General features: G+C 42.5%; 1 protein-coding gene across 2 annotated transcripts in view; it reads left to right on the top strand.

Moving 5' to 3' along the window:
• Positions 1–23,213, top strand: part of COP1 (COP1 E3 ubiquitin ligase) — a 180,288-nt gene that overhangs the window by 41,494 nt on the left and 115,581 nt on the right. For both annotated transcript variants that reach the window (XM_060232478.1, XM_060232477.1), the window contains exons 9-11: positions 10,563–10,620; positions 13,009–13,123; positions 16,455–16,590. In XM_060232478.1, coding sequence (XP_060088461.1) covers positions 10,563–10,620; positions 13,009–13,123; positions 16,455–16,590 — 309 coding nt within the window. The remainder of the gene's footprint in view (positions 1–10,562; positions 10,621–13,008; positions 13,124–16,454; positions 16,591–23,213) is intronic.

Raw genomic sequence — 23,213 nt, 5'->3', positions numbered from 1 at the left:
ATCCTCAAGAACTCCTCTTCCAAGTCTCCTTTCTCAATAGTAGTTCATTAGTAGGTTTCTTTGATGGCTTAATGCATCACAGTGCATAAGAGAGTAACAGTTTAATAGTGGGTCGAGTTCAGCAGAGGCACTGGTAATTGTGTATCTTCCCCATATTCCCATCCCCTAGCAGCCCCATCCAGCACTGGGAAAGTTGATTAACAAGGCTGAAGGCCCACATGTATTACATTAGTGTTGTCAGACTCATTTGCTATGAGGGACAGATCATGACCTTGTTGGGCCATTCCATGTGTGTCATAAAATGTAATGCCATGACAGGGAGATATAAACTTTTATAAAGGACACAGGCAAACACACACAGCCTAATCCACCTCACTATTTTGCTGAGCCTCAGCCAACAGAAGGAAGAGAGGCTTGGCTCAGTAGCTCTGCTGTGCAATTGAGTGATTCTGGCAAAGCAAGCTCCACCTCCCCCCTTCCTCTCCAAGGCAGGAGCTTTGCTCTGTAGCTCCTGTGTCATTGAGCAAGCCTGAAAAAGCAAGCGATAATGCAGAAGGAAACGAGAGGGAGAAGGAAGCAGATGACAGTGAGTTGCTTCGCAGGCCTGATAGGAGCCCTCCAGGGGCCTGATTTGGCCCCTGGGCTGCATGTTTGATACCTCTGTGTTAAATTGCCCTTTCTGGGCAAAATTATTGCGAGGACTGTAGTGCTACACTTACAGAGTTTTCTGGAGGACACTTCCGTCCTGGACCCCCATCATTCTGGCTTTCGCCCAGGTCATGGGGTGGAGACAGTACTGGTCGCCCTGGTGGATGATCTCCAGCGGCATCTGGACCGAGGCGGCTCAGAGATACTGATGTTGGACCTGCCGGCTGCATTTGACACGGTCGACCAACAGTTGCTGATTCACCACCTTGCCGATGCAGGGATTCAGGGATTGGCCTTACAATGGCTCTCCTCTTTTCTCCATGGTCGGGGACAAAGGGTGGCGATTGGGGGACAGACATCCCAGAGACACCCACTTGTGGTGTGCCTCGGGGTGGTGCTCTCCCCGGTGCTTTTTAACATCTATATGCACCCCCTTGCCCAGATTGCCAGGCGGTATGGTTTGGGTTGCCATCAGTACGCTGATGACACCCAGCTCTATCTACTGATGGACAGCCGGTCTGCCTGTACCCCAGAAAATCTGGACTTGGCGCTGAAGGCCGTAGCAGGGTGACTTAAGCTGAGTCGACTGAAGCTGAATCTGACAAAGACAGGTCATTTGCCTGAGCCGCAGTGGCCTGGGAGGGGGAATCCCCCTACCAGCTTTCAATGGTGCACCACTTGTAGTGGCACCCAAGGTCAGAAGCTTGGGGGTGCTACTGGAACTTTCATTGACAATGGAGGCCCGGATAGCAGCCACTGCCAAATCTGCCTTTTTCCACCTTAGGCGGGCAAGGCAGTTGGTCTCTTTCCTTGACCGTGGTGACCTGGCAACTGTGATCCACGCTACGGTCACCTCGAGATTGGACTACTGTAACATGGGGTTGCCCTTGTCTCAAATCCAGAGACTGCAGCTGGTGCAGAATGCAGCGGCTAGGCTGTTATTGGAGTTCCCCATGCGGGAGCACATGCAGCCTGGGCTGCGAGAACTGCCTGGCTGCCAATAGTACCAGGTTCGCTACAAGGTGCTGGTTATTACAGGATCTATTCCAGTGCTTTCATCTGTACTTGGACAGTTGTAATAGAGCTGTAGCTAACATAAGCTGATGTCAGGGTAGACAAATCTTTGGGAAGACACATTGCTTATGCGTTGTGAAATCTCTAGCTAACCAACTGGAGAACTCTGTCTAACACTCATCAGTTGGTCTCAGCCATTATTTTGGACATAGTATTCTGCTGCACTACCTACTCAGACCTATCTTTATTACAGTTATTTAATATATATTGGGAGGAATTCAGTTTGGCATCTTAACATTAAAGGAGATATTGGGTTTACTGTGATTGCTCCAGTCAAACAAAGGACATCCTTGTAAAGAATTTCTTTCATCAAATTTTGGAGGCTGTGATAAGCAATAAATTGCCTTAGTGGAGGAGATCATCCATTTTTGGAAGCAAGACAGGCAATCCCCTGGATGGGTGAGAGGACTGCCCAATCCTGCTCCCGCTTCCACAGAAAGTAAGGAATTTACTAGTGAATCTGGAGAAGTCTTTTATTCCAGTCTCTGCTTTTCTTTTTAAAGAAGCGGGGGTGGGGCATGGAAGGGAGAGGGAAACTTCAGAAGGGGAGCTGCAAGAAGACAAGGCATGATTGCCTACACTGAAAAAAGATGCTGAACCCCAGGGAGGTAGGAAAGAATCCCTTCCGGGAGCGATCAGGGAAAAGGGGAGCTGCTCTTCCAGTCTTTAGCACCTCTGGGAAATGGCAGCCTCAGCGAACTTTGGGGGAGATTTCCTCCAGGGAACAGAGATACCATTATGCTAGACTCCAGTGAAGTGCAGGATTGAGGGAGATTAATCAGAAATCTCCTGAGCTCCTTCAGGCAAGGAAGATGAGTTGTCTGGTAAAGAAGGATGTGACAGTGATACGTTCTTAATCAGGCTTTTTCAAATTGATTTGTTCCCATCCTCCTTAGCAAAGCAATCAGAGTGCGTCAGCTATCTCTCAGGACAAACAGAAGTCCCATCAGCAGCTGGTTCCTTTTAAACCTAAAGGCATGGCTGAAATTTTCCCACTGGGGGGCAGTAAAGACCATGTATTCCTGAATGTTTTAATAACCAACTTAAAAATTGGACAGATCCATTAGCAGCAAGAGAAGACTCCAATTTTACGAAGAACTATTACATCATGCCCCAAAATACTTCCCAAGATCTAACTGTAGATGGCCCAGTACAAGGGTGAAGAAGAAAACCTAAGAGAGCCTGAGGAAAAGAATAATGAGGTTGCTCTGTTCCACAGGATGAATACAAGCAATCATAGTTCCCCTGATCAGAATATTCCACCTTGTGCAAGGTCCTTCAGCATCAATTTGATCATCATAGTCCCAAAGGACTATCTAGACCAGGGGTGTCAAACATGTGACCTGGGAGCCAAATCAGGCCCTCAGCGGACTCCTGTCAGGGCCCCAAGCAACTAGCTATCATCTGCTTCCTTCTCCCTCCCTCTTGCTTCTTTCTGCGTAACAGCTTGCTTTAGAGGGCTTGCTCTATCACACAGGAGCTTCAGAGCAAAGCCTCTATTTTCTCCATTGGCTGAGGCTCCTCCCTTGGGAAGGAAGGGGAGGAGGGAGAGCTTGCTTTTCCAGGCTCTCTCAATCACACAGCAGAGCTACTGAGCTAAGCCTCTCTTCTTTTTATTGGTTGAGTATCCTCCCCCTCCTGGTCCCCTGGTGAATGAAGGAAAGAATCAGAGCTTCCTTTGCCCAGTGTCCTTCATCCTATGGGAGAGATACAAAGAAAGCCCTTTGAAGACCAACAAGTGCTAATGTTTGTTTGTTTTTTTACCACCCAACGAGTGCTAATGTTTTAAACATGTTTTATTTTTTAAAAAAATCTTTGTGTTTGTCTCCTTTATAAAATTTATGTCTCCGCTACCTGCTCTTACTTCAGTTGTGGCCCTCATAACAAATGAGTTCAACACCCCTGGTCTAGACATCCTGGATATGCAAATTTGTCAGTGGATTTTCCAGCCTAGCAGTGCTTCAGAATGGCAGGATTTCACACCATCATGAAGGTTCTTCAGTAGGAAGTTAGCTATCCCCCTTGACTTCAAGGAGGCCCTAGTTGTCTGTTTTGACCTAATAAACTCAACACAAGTTCATAAGGTCTTTTTACAAGCTTCACTGTTTCCAATTCAGAAACTTCCAGTCAGGCTTTTCTTGGGCCAGCTGTATTTACCAGGATAATAATGATAGTATTGGCTCACCGTCATACTCAGGGGAACACTCCTGTCTAGATGACCTCTTGATGTGATGCAGATCTCTCCTCCGGAGATGAGTGAATATGCAAACCAAGCTGCCTTTCCTGGGGAACATGGATTCTTCATGAACATTGAGAAGAGTTCTGACATCTGCCCTGCACTTGATTCAGCAATATTTACCCACAGTCACACAATCAGAATATATGTTCTTGATGCTGAAGAGACAAGAGAACATCCTAGCTAATGTCTAAATGACTTAGTCTTTCATTAGAGCAGAACTCAAGCTCTCCTGGGCAGGCATCAGAGGTCAGTGACCAGGTACCTTCTTAAGATCAAGGGTCAGGGTCCTAAGATGATGCAAACTTGGAAATATTGCTTGCTCTAAAGTACAGGAGTACTTGGGATTTCTTGATCTTACCCCAAGACTGAACAAGTAAGGGGAAAATACACATCTATGTTTGACCCCCAGGTTGTTGGGGATCCCACTGGTTAAATCACTGTGGCAGCTAGTTAAAAATATAGTCTGTAAATAAGTAGTAATCTTTGTCCTTGAGAACCTCATCCAGTTTGCTCCATAAGAAACTTCTGGATATTGAGTCAAAGGCCTGGTTCAGGTTGATAAAAGCACTGTACAATCCCCCTGCCTTAGCACCCCCATATTTCTCTGCTAAGAGGGCAAGCTTAATACAATGATGGAGCATGGGTCTATCAGAACAGAACTCAATCTGCTCAGGGGCCCAAAACCTTTTGGTCACAAAGCCAAGAGGATAGCTTGGTCAGTGGGTGGTGTGCGCAGAGTTTGCCAACAATTGAGAGAAGGCTTATTGGGTGATAATTCTCAGGACATCTAAAGTCACCTTTCTAAAAAAAAAAAAAAAAGCAAACCAAAGCAGGACCACTATAGCCTTAGTCCAGGATTTGAGTATCCTTCCAGTTTTGTCAGTGAGAGTAAAAAGGGTAGCTAAGGGAGAAGCCCACCATTCTAGATGTTTCTTAAATATTTATGAGGAAGACTGCCAGGGCCCAGCAAGGTAGAACACTTGCAAGATGAGTTAAAAAAACCCCAAAACTTTGGTAGCTGTAGCCAGATAAGCCAAGGTACAGTGAAGCCCCAAAACCCAAATAACACAAGAATAAAATTAATAAGGTTTATTAAAATAAATGTTCAAGAGTGTACAAATATAAGAGTTGTGCAAAACAGGAAAGGAAATAATATAACTGAAACAACTGTTCTAAGATATGTAGTCGAACTTTAGTTTTCTGATACAGACGTTACCTGGCCACACAAGGCCCAACGTAGAGTCCCAAGGATGACCCAATGGTAAGGATCCAGACAAATGGCCTTTCAGGTGAAGGGTCCAAACTAGAATAAATGATTTTGCTTTACGTCAGACTGCCTGCAGTTGACCTGCTTCTGTTTGGCCTATCAAGTATGTTGCTAAGACACGTGACCATCTGCAGGAGGTAGGTGGTCATAATCAAGTAATGCCCAGAGTTCCTTGCACCAATAAGATGGGTTGTGAGTGTTAAGCTTCTTTTTGGGTCTCTGACCTTAAAGCACCTTGGCTCATGATCTCAGTTGCACCTATGTCTGACTCCATCCCTTCCTGTATCTTTCTGACACTGCAAGTCATTAGGACATTAGTTTTTCAGCAAGACCTTCAGGAACTTGCTTAGGCCCAAAAGCCAGTTCCAATATTTGAAATAGGCCAAGAAACTTCTAGAGAATATCGTTTCCTTGACGGGGTTTCTCTGCTCTAACTGCCTATAACCAGTGGTGGGATTCAGCCGGTTCGCACCGGTTCTGCAGAACCGGTTGTTGGCCGGGCGCCTGCTTTTAATTTTTATTACTTTGTTTGTCCACGAAGGCGCCTCCAGCAGCCCGCCGCATCGTGGCGCGGCTGCCGGGGAGATTTTCCCCCCTCCAGAGGAGAGAGCGGCCAATCTAGCGCGCTTTTGGCGCGTTTGCAAGGGGCGGGGCTTCTGTGTTTCTTCAGAAGCCTCCGCTCTGTGTTAAAAGCGGCGTGCAGATGAAAGCAGATGAAGCTTCGCTCCTCTTTTGGCTGAAAACGACATTGAAGCGAGGGACTCCCTGAGACGCACCTGGGGGACCTCCTTTGCATGGGCCCCAAAGCAGAGCCCACTGGGCTCTGGTGGTTCTTCCCGCGCCGGAGCGAGAGCGGCCCCGGAGCACTTGGCTTCTCCGCCGATGGACCTAGGCTTCAGGTGGGTGGAGGAAGCCGCACTCCCGCTGGGCGCCCCCTGCCGCGATCCAGGTGTGGCTGCGTGGCCGTGAAAGCCCCTTCCCTGCCCCCCCCCGGCCCCTCGCCATTCCCAGTTCTCCTTCCCTATCCACGCGGGACCGAAGCGCCCGGGATCAGGAAAGCCCATGCTTTTGAAAACCACCTCTCCGCCTTGACTTGACAGCTCAGAGTCTACGGAGAGGGATCAGCGATGCATAAACCGGAGCGGGATGGGGGCGCGAAGCTTTTCTGCCGCGATCGACCGAGTCCTCGGCCTCCCCCTGCCTTTCGGCCGTTGGGCTTCTCCTGGAACTTGTTTCTCCCTTAAAGAGGAGCTGCCTTTTCACAGTCTAACTGAAGAACAAAGCGGGAGTCAAGTGGCACATTTAAGACCAACGAGTTTTTATTCAGAATGTAAGCTTCCGTGTGCTCCAAGCGCACTTCATAGGATGCAATGACCAGCAGTCCTAAATATAGAGAGAGTGATCTTCAAGGTGCAACTTGACTCCTGGTTTGTTCTGCTGCTTCAGACCAACGCGGCTGCCCACCTGGAAGGGTCTAACTGAGGCTGCGGTCACACACACGCTAAACAATGCACTTTCGATCCTCTTTCAATGCACTTTCCATCTGAATTTCGCCTGTTCACACAGTAAAATCCAGTTGGGAAATGCATTGAAAGTGCATTATTTTGTGTGTGTGTGTGTGTGGTAGATAACTCATTGAAAAATGTCGAGACAGTGTGCGACTGCAATAGAAAAGGCCAATGCTATGCTGGGAATTATTAGGAAGGGACTTGACTGTATAGATCAATGGTGCGACCTCATTTGGAGTACTGTGTGCAATTCTGGTCACTGCACCTCAAAAAGGATATTATAGCATTGGGAAAAGTCCAGAGAAGGGCAACTAGAATGATTAAAGGGTTGGAACACTTTCCCTACGAAGAAAGGTTAAAATGCTTGGGGCTCTTTAGCTTGGAGAAGCTCTTTAGCTTCGACTGCGGGGTGACATGATAGAGGTTTACAAGATTATGCATGGGGTGGAGAAAGTAGAGAAAGAAGTACTTTTCTCCCTTTCTCACAATACAAGAACTCGTGGGCATTTAGTAAAATTGCTGAGCAGTCAGGTTAAAACGGATAAAAAGAAGTCCTTCTTCACCCATAGGGTGATTAACATGTGGAATTCACTGCCACAGGAGGTGGTGGCGGCTACAAGCATAGCCAGCTTTAAGAGGGGATTGCAGCCCTCGTTTTGTTGCCCTGAGTAGCGTGGGCTGCATTTGTAGTTTCAATTTTGGGAGAGGGATGGTGGCTCAGTAGCAGAGCATCTGCTTGTTAAGCAGAAGGTCCCGCTGCCAGTCTGAGTAGACAAGACTGACTTTGAGGGACCAAAGGGGGTCTGGTTCAGTAGAAGGCAGCTTCAGATGTTCATATATATGATATTTTAGGGGAGGGCTGGTGGCTCAGCGGTAGAACATCTGCTTGTTAAGCAGAAGGTCCCAGGTTCAAACCCCGGCATCTCCCACTAAAAAGGTTCCAGGCATGTAGGACATAGAACCTGTTGTTAATTTATTTCCATCCCACCACTGCCTATAACCTTCGTCTTCTTCCTTCTGCCGTAAATGTTTCATGGAAAATGGCACTCCTCAGATTCAGCAGGACCATCTTGAAATAAATGAAGAAAACCAAAGAGATAAGGAAAGTAGATTCATTTCTCTCTGAGAATCTACTGAGGACAGGAGGGCTTTCAAGCCTACCATATCCAAATAGATTAGGGAGTGCATATAGAACGGATTTAATAAAAATCTGATAGTCTTCCTCTTCAGAAGATCTTGACTTGCTTGGGATTGGGGGTAATGATGGCTAACACTGCAACCCATCTACCTGTCTTCCTATGGAAAAGTCAACTAACTGGTTATATTTACTCTCCTTTATTGGGGGGTAGATATTCATATTACCAAACAAACAAACAAGCTTGGAAGTCATGGGAGGAACTGTTCTTTTCTCTTCCCTGGGAGAGAAGGATTCCTCAGAATTTTGAGGAGAAAATGAAAGTCACTGCAGTAATGGTTTCATTTAATTAAAATATTACATCCCATCTCTCCCATTAGAAGAGGACTAAGACGGTTTGCAGAACATGGGCATCAGCATACAAGACATCTAAAACCAATGTAACTGTAAAATTTGCCAGTTCACAACTATTGCACTCGAAAGCCACAACATTTTTTAAATCTATGTATTTGTTTAGAAAATTCATTTGCTATCTCTCTAGAGACCTGCTTGAGACCATTTAATAAAAACCATTAAAAGCAAAGCAAGCAGATTCCATTAAAGCGTGCTGAGGCATAACAGCAGAAAATACACATGGAGCAGCCTAAATTGATCCTTGAGTCAGAAGCAGATCATAAAACTCCTAGCTAAAAGTCTGGGATTGGGTTAAAAGGAATATTTTAGTTTGGTGCTTTAAAGAAAACACGGTAGGGGCCAAGAATGGCTCCCATTGGAGAACATGTCAAAGGTGAGGTGCCCCCATTCAGTAAAATTAATTGGCAGTTTAACAGTCAATTGCAGGGATGGTCATCTGAAATAAAACTATTTTAGAGCACCTTCTGAAAGCTGGTACTGTAGACGTTCTCCAGATCTCCTCTGGAAAACTATTCAGAGAATTGGTGCCATGTCCCACAATGGTGCTGAGGATCATCAAACAGCTAGAGGGTCAGCACAACAAATAAGGATTGCAACTGGTGCATGGACACATTTCAGGAGAGATGAATCTTTAGTTCCCATCTTTCATTTCCCTTTCTCCTTCCTTGGTCTTGATTCTCCCCCTGACTACCAAAGAGAGGCACGAGAGAACTCGAATTAAAAAAATCTTTTTGAGTCTGACTGAAGAAACTGTCCTTTCCAGAATTTTCTTCTCTAAAAGACAAAAACTTTTCTCTATATGTCTGTCATAAATGGCTAACGAGGAATGTTGGTAAGTCCCAGCAAGTGGTGAAACATGATCGGGATGAAACTAAATTCCCCAGGCAATTATACAGGCATGCACAGTAGTAACAGCCAGTGTAGCTGAGTTAGTGTGAGCTAGCTCACAATTTTTTAGCCTCCAGCTCACACATTTTTGTCTTCGCTCAAGAAGGATGGCCCCAGAGCACACTAATTTATGCAGTAGCTCACAACTTTAATATCAGTAGCTCACAAAGTAGAATTTTTGCTCACAAGACTTCACAGCTTAGAGGGAACATTGGTAACCGCGTGGGAAAATGCATAGCAGATGTATAGCTGGTGTGTTTTGTGGTGCTGAAAAATTTGAGTGACTGATGTGTTAAAAGGCAGTTAGGTCTATAGAGGCCATGTTTCTTGGCATCCATTCTTCCACTATGGAAACTTTAGCACTAAAATTCCATGTGAGGAAAAGCTACGGGTATCTTTAACAAGCACTGAAAAGTTGCTTGTGAATACCCAAGGACTATGGAAACGAACTTTTCCCTGTAGCATAGTCCTTTTTTATTTACCTTTAGTGAATGTAATTTTATGCTTTTGTCTAGCCCATGCAGGATTTATCCTTTAATCTATTTTCCCCTGTGACTTAGTTGCTCACTCTTCTGTTTTTTGCCCTGCTGCTTATATCTCTGGCTTTATTGCTTCAGTTTTAATACCTCCTCATTCCAGGTTGTTGACAGATTCTGTGCTGCCTTCCTTCAAGAGAGATGGTGGTGGGGGTGGTTTTTTTGTATTTCCATGGAGCCCTTCCATTACCAACTCATTAAATAACCATACATTTTCTTACAGCTAATGAACTGCCAAGGGCAGTCTTATTTACTCCAATGCTGGTGCTAAATTTTTGTTCAGCACATCGAAAAAAATATTTAAAAAGCATTTGTGCAATGTACTAGAACAGGCTGAAGCTGAGGTTGCTGGTGATACCAACATAATAATTTTGCATTGTCATATGAGTAATGGTTGCATTTTACAAATGGTGTATAGCAGAAGTGTTCAAATCTGTTTCCCAAGACAGGGTTTTTCTTAATGAGTTACTGTGTATACAGTAGCCACAGAAGAGATTCCGATGGCTTCTGGTTTTTTTTTCTTTTGTTGTTTGTAAAGGTGGTTTTAAATTACTTCTGTTGTATTCTAGCATCTCTCCAAAATCAGTTTATCATTTCATGTCGCCTCTTTCAAATGGAGGCTGCGTCTCTTCATTTGCAACTCGCAGCTCAACATTCGATAGAGATTTTATTGCTTAACAGTGCAGCTGTGTTTCCTAGCTGTATTTGTCCTTTGAACAAATGGAACCTTCATGTTAACGTTAGTCATATTTCTGTAAAGTCCCACATTTGGGAGTGCACAAATGCCAGTGTGCAGTACAGATGCACAAGTCTCTCTCCCCCACACCCTTAATTTCTGTCTTTATTTTTACAGTAGCATTATCGATTCCACAGAATACAACCAGACTCCTGGATTTAGTGGCAGTTCCCAGGTAAGAAAATATACCTTGATATGTACAAAGCCAAGTAGTACGAGGATTTTTCACTTTCATTGGAAAAGGAAAAGACGAAGGTGGTAGTTTCAGTAAGTGACACAACTATAAAAATTAGTGTTTGGCTAATACGGAAGATGTCAATATGATATGCGTAGAGGGATCCTTCAGAATGTAAGCAATGAAATGGTATATTAAATTATACATGTCAAGCAGAGTACATCGTTCTGCATATGGTTATGGAATGAAGCTTTTTGGGAAGGATATAGTTAATTCGAAAGAAAATGATCAAGTTAAGGGTGCTCAAATGTAGTAGAAAGCAACCTATAATCTTATAGCATTGTTTTGCTAAAAATATATCATGCCAGACTCTATTTTATGTGGTGAAGCTCGGTCCCTAATTTTCAGGTCCCAAAATCTATCAGGGATTCCTGGAAAAGGATCCCATATATACTTATATAAAAGCAAATAGTGTAAGTTCTCCCAGTCCTTGGAAATGCAAACAAAAAACCGTTGGAATGTGATCCCTCTAGTCCACCCCTTTTTGTAGCCCTAGTAGTACCAGAGCACCTTGTTCACCTCATTCAGGTGAAGAGGTTTTGTAATGTGCTGGGTGTCTGATGTGCCTTTTACTGAACAAATTGTTTGCCCCTTAATATTTCAGCTTTTGTTTGTAGATTGTTCTTAATGTCTCACCATAAGTGAGTCCTAGGATTATTTTCACTTAGCACTGTTTTGATTCCATGCTCCAGTGTTTGAAAGGGTCTGTAAAAACGTATACTTTGGTAGAGATATAGTCTGATTAGCACACACATGTGGAAGTAAGGCTATGGAAATCAAAGTGGTTTTTTGTTTCAGTGTGAATCTGTCTGGCATCTTTCAGGATAGGGTGTGAAATTCACAGGGGCCACTCTGATATTTTGGAAGAACAAAAATGTGAATGCACATATAGTGATAACTTTTTCAGTTTAAAATCCTACACTGCTAATTAGAGTACTGTATCAGTACTGTAATTAAAATTTAAAAAGTAAAGGTAGTCCCCTGTGCAAGCACCAGTTATTTCTGACTCTGGGGTGACATCGCATCACGATGTTTTCATGGTAGACTTTTTATGGGGTGGTTTGCCATTGCCTTCCCCATTCACCTACACTTTACCCCCAGCAAGCTGGGTACTCATTTTTCTGACCTCAGAAGGATGGAAGCCTGAGTCAACCTTGAGCTGGCTACCTGAACCCAGCTTCTGCCGGGATTGAATTCAGGTTGTGAGCAGAGGGCTCTGACTGCAGTACTGCAGCTTTACCACTGTGCGCTACGGGGCTCCTGGTAATTAATATAGGGCTTGCATAAAATCAATTTGGGAGTGAGGAGGCCAGAAAAATTCAGTCTTGTATAGCAAATTTATAGGTAGGCTTTAATGCAAGCACCCTGTATCTATTGGTGCCATCATTTTAAAGGGTATGCAAATTATTTCTGAAAATGTCATCTCCTGCTTAAGGTCCATATGGATTCAGATACTGAAAACTTTCTTTGAGAAATTTGAAACCACAGTGCAGTTTTACAACCACTTTTCCCTGGGATGTTACATCATCTTGTATTCATAAAACTGCTAGTCCTGTCTTAAAGTGCTGAATCTGACTTTACCGGCTTCTGCTGGAAATTGAGGTGTTAGTTTCTGCTAACCTCTGTGTTTATAACAAAGCAGTTGGCATTGGCAGTTGTATTCAGAGGCTGCCTGTAATTGCATCTGAAGTCATTGACCTTGTTGGAAATGGCAGTCTACGAATCTATTCTCACAAAGATTCAGACACCTCCCACAAATCATCTTCGTTCTGGCGAATAGCAAAATGTCAGAGTAGTTACAAGTCCCCCAGTTTGATTATCTACAGTCAGGTTTTTAGTTTTGAATCTGTGCAGGCAGGTTAAAGATAATGGTGCTAGAACTCATGCACATGCTTTGAAAAAAGTAGCTTTGTGTGAAAAAGTTCCTGAAATATGTTGCAGGGCACTGTTTTCTTAGGATAGAAATGTTTGGGCAGTCAGGTGGCATTTTTGTATGATGGCGTAATATAATAGTTGTAGAAAATTTGCTTTTGTATGATCTGTTCATTGGAGTACTGTGATCTGAATCATACGCCTGAGGCATAACTATAGATTTGTTATAATTGCTACTTTCGCTCAACAAGAATTACAGTTAAATCAATCTTTTTTCCAGTGTGTTGCATGGGAATGTCATACAAGGCCAGTATGAACAGTAACACTTGTTCCGTTTCTTTATACATCTGAAATGTCTAAATACTGTTTATATACTGAGCTGTCATAACTGCCAAAAGAGCTGAAGGAGGGGGTCTGTGTTTAGCTTCTGAACTTTCTCCCTCTTGTTTCATACAGAGTAAAAAGCAGCCATGGTATAACAGCACATTAGCATCAAGGAGAAAGAGGCTTACGGCTCACTTCGAGGATCTGGAACAGTGCTACTTTTCTACTAGGATGACTCGAGTATCAGGTAGAACATGTTAGCTATAGACTGAAGTGCAGTATTTTTTAATATGCCTCTAGTTTCCATTAGCTTTTTCCAGTCCAGCATGGTAGTTTGCCATTAGGGCAAACAGTGATTTCTTCAGGAAAACAGACTGACAACTATATCAGTAGCGTTACTCTCTTTTCTAAGTCAACTGTGTGTGTATTTGGGTTCTGGTCTATTGCCCTCTTGCAGATTTATTCTTCCCCATCACCATCTGCCCTGTCAACCATATACAAAAGCTTCAGCTTTCCTCCCTCTGTGGAAAAAAAATATTATCTTCTCCCTGTACAGTGCTGTGAAAATCCTTTTGTTCTTCTGTTTTCTCTTAAATGCTTTGCTCTGCTCTCATTGGACTGCTGTATTATTACTTTTTGATTGCTTTTCTATTGGTTTTCAATTTGTCATGAACATCCTGGAGCTTATGAGGCCCATTTGGCATCATAAACATTTCAAAAACTAAACACACACAAAAATATGTTTTTCTTGGACTTCTCAAGTCTGTCTGTTTCTAGCATTCCAATGTCCAAATCATTTTCAGCACTTCCTACCACATGGCCCCCTTCCTCAAATCTCTCACCAGCTTTGTATCTCCATTTCCTTAACTTACTAGCTCTTTCCTGATCTTCCATGCTCTACCTTGTTACCCTTATTACTTCTGTGGTCTTCCTTCTTTATAGCCTTTGCTCTTTCAAATCTAAGATCTTCTGTCTTAAGCTGTTGCTCAAAATGGTTATACTACAGACCCCTTGGCTAGGACTGTAAGAAGTTACAAAGCAGAGGAAATTAACTGCAGATTTGTTAAGTAACGATGTCTACTACTATCTTGTTTTTAAATGGCTTTGGGATCAACTATGTTACATGACAGTGGTGGTGGTTGCATTAGTTAAAACTGACCTCACTGATGGACCTCCTGATGGCATATGGGTTTTTTGGCAACTGTGTGACACAGAGCGTTGGACTGGATGGGCCATTGGCCTGATCCAACATGGCTTGTCTTATGTTCTTAAATAAATTTCTCTGTACCTTAGAATTAAAAACAAAACTGCTTTTTAAAAGCTTAGGATTCAAAACTAGTAATTATGTGTTTCCAGATTCATTTAACTTTTATTGATTCAGATATTTTCGGGTTCATTTTTGGGAGCAACCTCCCCACCCCTATTTACGAAAAAGGCAGGGAAATATGTTCCTCCTCAGCCTTTGTCATCGCCCATGACACCCTTGCAGAATTCATTGCTTTGTTGAGTGGATTGGATATATGAGTGGGTGGGAATATAGAAATGTGTTTACTTCCCTTCCCACGGGTTTAATATACACTTATTTTATTTATCTTCATTATTTATAGTCCACCTCTCTCAAGGGGACTCAAGGTGGGTTACGTTCAATGAGTTAGTACAAGCAACGAAATGGGACATTCAGTAACCAATGTGTTAGGATTTTAGAAATCTGGAACTACCAAAAAGAACTGAAGCTCAGCATAAGTATTAACATGACACATTAAACAGTACAGAGATTACATAATAGTCGCCTACTACAATAAGCTATACACAGCACCAATATTCCCTCTAAGATGATTTAGTATGAGCTAGCTCACAGTTTTTTAGCTTCTGGTTCACCCATTTTTGTCTTAGCTCAGGAAAAATGGCCCCAGAGCAAACTAATTTATGCAGTAGCTCAGAAGGGAGTATTACACAGCACTATAGACCGCACCAATATAGTCCCTAATTTATCCAAGTAGGTTTGTGAACCATTTTATGCAGTGTAACCCTGTTACATGTACAGAAAAGCCCTCTTGAATAATTCAGTTTTGCGGAGTTTGTGAAAAGCCAGGCGAGTTGGAGCTTTCTTTACTTCCTTGGGCAGGTCATTCTTTAAGATGAGAGTCCCATTTGGGAAAGCACTTGTATGGACAGTCGTTGATCTTGCCCGTTAGCAGGTCAACACCTGCCGAAGCCCCTACAGACATGAGTGAAGTTGCCATGGCAGAGCATAGGGAGAGAGGCCATGAAATGCTTTGTATGTGATAGCCAATATCTTAAATAATAAATGGGCAGCCATTGGTGTGTCTGCAGAATAAGAGTAATATGCTTGCTCTGTCTAGCTTCCAATAATAGCCAAAAAGCGGCATTCTGGACCAATTGAGTTGATTTTGAGGAGGGAGTAATGTATTGTGCATTACACTAGTCTAGTCTTAGTGTTACTGTGGTGTGGATCCAGGTGGCCAGGAATAAGCTATATCCAGGTAAAGGGCCATCTTATGGGCTAGGCTGAGGTGGTAGAAAGTCCTTTTGCAGTTGCATTAATTTGCTTCTCCAGTAATAAAGCTGAATCCAGTATAAACCCATGGTTTTTAACTGAGTCAGCAAGGCTCAGTTGAACTCCATCAGAAGTGAGGAGAACAATGTCCTTCGAGAACTTTTTAACCTGCTTTACCTTTCAGGGCTTAGCTTTAGTTTGTTCACTTTTAGCCAGTTAACCACAGCATTGGGTTTGGATAAGGATATATAGAGCTGAGCATCATCAATGTATTGATGACAAAAGCTAATCTGGAGGGCCGGGTGTGATTCCCATTCCTCCACATGAAGCCAGGTGGGGTTACCTTGGGTCAGTCACAGTTCTCTCAGAACTCTCTCAGCCCCAAAAAACAAGTCTAGTGCACCACTAACTAGTGGTGCACTAGACTTGTTTTTTTGGGCTGAGAGAGTTCTGAGAGAACCACTAGTTAGTGGTGCATAATTCTAAGAGATCTAGAACTTCCAGTTGCCGGACAGTCTTAGGATCTCCTGGCTAATACTATACATAATATCATAGGATAACTATTTATTATTGTTATGTTGATGACAACTTACCCCAGAACTATGAACAATTTGTCCTAAAGACTTTATATAGAGATTGAAAAGCATGGAGGGTAGAATTATGCCCTGTGGAATCCCATGAATCCCACACTTGATGGCAGCTGGTTTCCAATTGCAGCCCTTTGAATCCAATCTATGAGGAATTATTTGAACCAGACTGAGCCTTACAGTTTGACTTTCAGATTTCCATAAGTGCTCTTTTGTTGCCCAGGCATTATCCTGCCCCTGAATTAAATTGGTGCACTGTTGCATATCACAGGAAATTTCATAGATCTTGAGGTACCACATAAATGGCCCCTTTTAGAGCAACCTCTGCAAAAAAGTAAATTTCAAGTAAATTTGGTTGAGAGTTTCATGAAGTGGAACGGGAAATGTTCCTACTTTCATTAGTCTGAAATTGTAGTTGCCTTTTTGTATTCTAATTGTAAAAATATTCAGTTACTTGTTTCTGTCTCATCTAGATGACAGCAGAACCTCAAGTCAACTGGATGAATTTCAGGAGTGTCTGTCCAAGTTCACACGTTACAATTCTGTCCGACCCTTGGCAACTCTGTCGTATGCTAGTGACCTTTATAATGGATCCAGCATAGTGTCCAGGTAATGAATATCCATGTTTAAACACCCATTATTGTGGGAAATTGTAGCTACGTAAGACTGAGAAAATGAAAAGTTCATTTTTTAATTTGCTGTCTTTCTGCGACTGCAAGATTTTGTGTAGGTAAATATTTCCAATAATTTCTGGTGTTTGTATTCTTTCCACAGCTTAATAAATTCACCAGCTGTAACTGGTGTGTATTCCTTACACAAGCTTTCAGGGGTGTAGATGCTTTCAAAACTAGATACTGCAAGGATAAGTTGACATTTGCCACCATTAAGAGAGCTGGTTCATTGTCTCTGACCCATTTTTACAGTGTTCAGTGTTTTGATTTGGTGGACTTCCTACCTTGATCATTTACAAATGTTTGGTGAATAACTAGTTTGTAACTGATTGCTGGTAAATATAGTTGTAATTGTCAAATTCAGTGAGTACAGTGGTATTTGTTCAGTATGCTGGCAGAAAGCTCTGGCTTGGAATAATATTTTGGAAAACTAAATACTAGCACTGTAACAGAGGTTTGCTGTGAGTAAAACTGAGTTCGGTATGTAATCAATGAGAAGACTGCTGTGTTCTTGAATTGTGTTGCAAAACAGTAGATGTAGGGTGAAGCTGAATTTTGGCATGAAGTCTTTACTGTAAAATCTTAGTGTTTTGAAGAGTGGCCCTTGTGTAAATTATGGAAAAAGCCACAATAAGTGGTTGTGTTACTTATACTAGGATATGTGTGGAAAATTGAGTGTAAATATTTTAAATAAAATTAATGTGCAGTCTGAGAAGCAGCAGTTTGTTTTATCTATTCCTTAACACCTCGCCACTTAGATTAAGCTTGTTATTCTGCCTGCATCTGTTTGGATGACAGTACATCTGTCCTTGTAGCAGAGTAGATGTTCCTTTCGACAAAAGCTAATCCTTGGAGGAATTCCTCTTTTCTTTTATCTGCATATTTAAAATGTCTTCTTGTTAAATAGTCCTGGGGTTTATTGCTAGAGAGTAGCAACCTGGATACTAACAAATGCCTCAATGTTGAGTTCAGCTGTGGTGTGTTTATTTTTTGAGCTGATTCCTTAAAACAAATAAGCATAGCACTCTGTATGAGGTGTGCATGCATGCTGTGGTTGTGCATGTGTAGACATCTTGTGGATAGGGAGCTGTCTACACCAAACCATTCTGTTATTTCTAGTGGTGTTTAAGAATCTGAGAGCAGGCTGTGGGATTTGAAGCTTTTTTCCAGTAGCCTTATTAATGCTAACCAAATGTATCTGTTCTGAACAGGAGTGATATTTGTTGGATGGGAAGAAGGACATGGGGGAATTTATATATGGGAAGGGAGGGGCCAGGAAGACAGTGCACACTGCCTTAACCATGGTCAGAGGGAAGTCTTGCCCTTCTACAAAACCAAATTTCCCATTACCTTGCTTGGTATATTGGTTTGGTACAATAGCAGCCCCGTGGTGCAGAGTGGTAAAGCTGCAGTACTGCAGTCCAAACTCTTTGCTCACGACCTGAGTTCGATTCTGGGGGAAGCTTGCTGCTTTTCTACTCAAGATAAGTGTTTGGATGATCCCCATGTATCCTGTATAGGATGGATTGTTATCTTTAGAGCGTACCTGAGTAGTCTGAACAAAGATCAGCCAAAGATATGAACATATGAAGCTGCCTTATACTGAATCAGACCTTTGGTCCATCAAAGTCAGTATTGTTTACTCAGACTGGCAGCGGCTCTCCAGGGTCTCAAGCTGAGGTTTTTCACCCTATTTGCCTGGACCCTTTTTTGGAGATGCCGGGGATTGAACCTGGGACCTTCTGCTTCCCAAGCAGATGCTCTACCACTGAGCCACCATCCCTCCCATATTGCTTAGTTCAGCCTCAGATTAAGGCTACCAACATTATGCATACATGTATTCTTGGGATTAAGTTCTGTGGTACTCTGTGGGGCTTAGTTTTGAGTGGATATGCACTGAATTTGGTTGCTGAATCAATTTGAGTTTGTGAAGCTCTAGGCCAAATAACTGGTCTTCAGGATGGTCTTAAGTTAGTAGCTTTATTATTGGGTGAGTTTGTAGTATATTTTACTTTTGGTTGATGGCTGCAGTACAAGATTACTGTATTGTACATTATAACCAGGTGACTTCTGTGTCTCCAAAGCAGGTGATGGACATTGTGCTTCATGTTTTCTAAATGGGAGTTAACTTGATTGAACCATTGAATGTATATTTCTCATGGGTTGTGATGGATTAAAGGACTAGAAACAGGTATATTAAAACAATTAATTAAACCCCCTAGGGTTTAATCTCAGGCCCCTTTATTTGTGGCAGTCTAAATATTTAATGCTTTGCGTGCAAGGCATACCTTTTGCAGCAAGAAATTCAGAAACAATAAATAAGAATATAATGGCAAGCATGGAAGAAAGGAGTGATAAATAAGGCCTTGACTTTCAGTACCTTCTGTATCTAGGATCCAGGATAAAAGTAAGACAAATACAGCTAAGTCAGAGGTGTCAAACTCACTTGTTACAAGAGACAGATCTGACATAAATCTCATTTTATTGGGCCAGACCATGTGTGCCATAAAGTGTAACGCAAGATACAAGAGATATAAACTTTATAAAGATGATTTCAGATGCCAAATGGCAATAGGCTTGATTTGATTAGGTGTGATATGCGGAAGGGTAGTAGGGAGGGAGATATCAAAGGTAATGAGACAGGAAACCCCGGTCTCAGTTTGGTCCAGGAGAATGCAAAGAATAAATGGACATATGTCTGAAAAAGTGAGCAGTGTCTTACAAAAGCTCATACCCTGCCACAAATTTGTTAGTCTTCAGGGTGTTACTGGACTCTTTCTACTGCTATAATAAACTACAACACTCAAAAACCTGTGTGTGGGGGGGGGGGGGCATTTTAACCTTCCAGAACATTCAGTTGCTGAACTAAGAGTAGCAGTTCTCTTACAAAGGAATTTCGAAGGGAGGTTAGGAAGAGATACTGCTGAATTGCAAATTATAATGAAGCTCAATGCATCCTCCTGGACTGAATTGAGACCTAGGTTTCTTCTCTCATTACCAACAGCTGCTATTGTTTTTGGCATTGAAATCACGTCACTCTCCAATATGTAAAGACAAATGGGCTCACATTCTAGCTGCCCTGCCACAAATTTTGCTAGTCATTAAGGTACTACTGGACTCTTTTTCCCTTCCACTAATAAAGATTGCAAACTGTGTTGTTAGGTTTCTTTTATTATTATCTTTAGCTGTTAGAACTGGAAAGGGGGATTTCTCCAAGTAAAATAATGTGTTGCTTTCAGACTGGACAAAATCCACTCACGCTAATGATGATAAATAAAAAGTTTAAAAAGCAAGTTTGGGTGTTTAATGTGGAGAAGACAGCCAGTGATGTGAGAGAGGAGAGAGGAAGACCATGTGTTGAACTGGAATATATGGAACTACTTAGCCATCTGCTTCCAGTTATGGAGTCCAATCCAAGTGTTGTAATTACTAAACATGATCTTTTTGAAAGAAAATAAAATCCAGCTATGCATATAGAAATCTAATCTTTAAAAAAAAAAACAGTCTTTTTCAGAATAAACCAATCATTTCCCTTTAATTCCCCTTATCCCAGATGCATGTCTTTTCTGCCCCCACCCCCTTTTAATGTGTATATGTTTGTGATCAGGACTCAAAGAAAACAGCAGAGTGGGGCTTGTCAGAAGAATCTCCTCCCCCCCCCCCCGAGTAAAAGCACAGGAAAGCTTATAGTTGGAATAAAACTTTGTTAGTTTTGAAAGTGCCATGGGACTCCCTTTTCTTGCGTCTTTCCTTCCACTTTCCTCCCTCTCCAAACAAGGGAAGACAGTCCTGGCAACATAGGCGCAGCCCCAGTGAAAGAAGCAAGAAGAGAACAGGGGGAGCTTTTCTCTGGTGCATGGGCATGCACTCTCTTTTTCCAACAGCTGCAATTCCTCTCCAAAGGAGGGAAGACAAGTTTGGCAATGCAGCAACAGCCCCAGTGAAGGAAGCAGGAAGAGAGTGGAGGGAGCTTTTCTTTGGTGCATGTGTGCACGCTCTCTTTTTCCTTCCCCCTCAGACAGACTTTTCCACACAGCAGTAGTAGCATTCAGAAGAAGGACGCAGGAGACAGTCAGAGACTGGAAATGGTCCATGGGCTGCGCATTTGATACCCCTGAGCTAAGTAGTGCAATTACTTGAGAGACAAGCCAAGATCTAACACTTTTGAATATAGCAATGTAAGTTTGGTACAAAGAATCTAGATTTTCAGATCTTTTACCTAAAGCTCTAATTGAATAAAATTAATTGAATAAAATTTTAGATCTCTCATGAGGCTGCTGTAGGAGCTGAATATTACTTATTTTCCTATTAAATTTGTCATTTGAAATTTGTACAGTCTAATACAAAAATTGGGTGCATTAAAATTTTTGGAACTGACAAAGCAAAAGGAATAGCCTGAAGAGTCTACATAACAGTGGAGAGACAGTATACCAGTGTTTAATGCAAGGAGATGAAAAGGATGACATAGACAAGAAACAAAAAGGATCATTTAGGAGGTTTTTTTCCTCTGCAGAGAAAATGGAAACAATAAAATTCTTGTTTAATGTGGAAGATCTTAATGTCACTAAAAAGAATTTAAGCTTTCTAACAAGTGAGTATAATATTTCTTCAGGAAATGCCTATCAGTAAAGATTTGTCCTGCAACAAGGCTTTGGAAGCCAGAAGTGACTTGTTTATAGCCTGTAGCAGGAAGAAAATAAGTGTTTAACAACTTTTAAGAAGTGAATGAGATTGCTGAAAAGCATGTAATGATATGTGCTGTTATTAATGAGAGGGACTCTGAACACTCAATATGTCTCACAAAAGACAGGAAAACTTTGGAAGTTTTCAAAAAGATTTCCTGTCATTGAAGAGCAGATCTTGTTGAGGGAGTTGTGAGGCTTTGGGGGCCATAGGAAGCTGATCCTTCAGAGTTAGTAAGGAAGAAACAAATGTTACTGAAACACAGGGCTTTTTTTGTAGCAGGAACTCCTTTGCATATTAGGCTACACCCCTCTGATGTAGCCAGTCCCCCTGAAACTTACAGTAAGCCCTGTAAGAAGAGCCCTGTAAGCTCTTGGAGGATTGGCTACATCAGGGGGGTGTAGCCTAATATGCAAAGGAGTTCCTGCTACAAAAAAAGCCCTGCAACGTATCCACAATATAAAAACACAATGGTATATATCCAGCCATAGGTTTGTGGAAGGTTGATCTCTTTCTCTCCCCTCCCCCAGCGGTGTTCACCTCCGTTTCTGCTGGCCCTTCCAGTTTTCAGAAAAAAATTATTCCTATGGTTGGGGCACTGTAAGGAAGAGAGGAAGGGGTGAAATGGCTCTGTCATTGTTTTCCACAAGCACAGCTCTGCTGACGGAAGAGAGGATGACCACCTCTTTCTCCCTCCCTCACCGCAGCACCCCGGTGTGCAGAACTCTTCCTCAGGGGTCCTGCAATTTCCAACATGATCATTTCTGATGCTTGAAGGGGCTGCTGGAATGGAACTGAACACTGGGAATCTGCATACACCTTTTGTGTGTGCATGGCAGGATGCAGGCCACTGCTTTCTGTTCTGTTCCACAGAATGCCTTTATGAGGATACATGTTTTGGGATAACATCAGGACTAGTGAACCAGGATAAAAGGAGCAGATATTGATGCAGCAATATATGCTGCTCTCAGCGGAGTTTCTTGAGAGCTCATGCAGGAGAATAAAATAAATGTAAACAAATACACGAATAAATTTTTCTGGATATTCATAAAAATGTGAACTTTAAACAATCTAATTATACGGTTATATGCCATACATTTTAAATGACAGGTGGGGATTTCACCATTTCCAAAAGGAGAGACCTGCTCCTGTGCCAAAATCAGAATGCCCACGTGCCTCAAGGTACCTTGGCAAAACAAATAGCATCTATAGTTCCCCTTCTATTTAAGCCTAGGATTATTATTTTTAACGTGTGCCTGCCTGCTTCTAAGAGCATGGAATATAAACTTTGCCACGGCCAGAGTTGCACTCTTATAATTTCCAGTCAAAAGATATGGCATATGGAAATCATGCGAGCAGCAGCGAAGCCTGCTCAAGAAAGGCAGGATGGAATTGGCTGTTATAGAAGAGTACAAATGGCAACTGAATAGGGATGACGTTTCAGTTTCTGCTCTGCCGCAAATAGGGAAGGGCGTGAACGGGAAAACAGCAGTTTATGTTGGTTCATGGGTGAACCACAAACGAAATTGAACCAGGAGGTTTGTTCGCAAACTGAACCGGTTTGTGGCCCTGAAAACTCTGTTGAAAGGGACCTGAGTCCCTTTTAATGGGGTTTGCAGAAAGCCTGAGAAACTGCTGAGCTTTGGAGTCCCTTTAAACCAGACCCATCACAAATGGCAAAATTTGTGATGAATTTTGCTTTGTGGTTGGGTTCGTGCCCATCCCCAGCTACAAGTGCAGAGTCTCTGGGGCAGCTAATACCCTCACAGTTGACCTGACAGTTTTGCAAGCAATAAGGCATTTTTTCTAGCCAGGAAGAATAGCTAGCAAAAAAGTGGTAATGTTGAGGGGGAAAGTGAAATAATAAAACAGGAAAAA

The sequence above is a fragment of the Heteronotia binoei genome, chromosome 2 (assembly GCF_032191835.1).
Source record: "Heteronotia binoei isolate CCM8104 ecotype False Entrance Well chromosome 2, APGP_CSIRO_Hbin_v1, whole genome shotgun sequence".
Classification (NCBI taxonomy): Eukaryota; Metazoa; Chordata; class Lepidosauria; order Squamata; family Gekkonidae; genus Heteronotia; species Heteronotia binoei.
The sequence above is the reverse complement of the archived record's forward strand: the minus strand, read 5'-3'. Positions and strand labels throughout refer to the sequence as shown.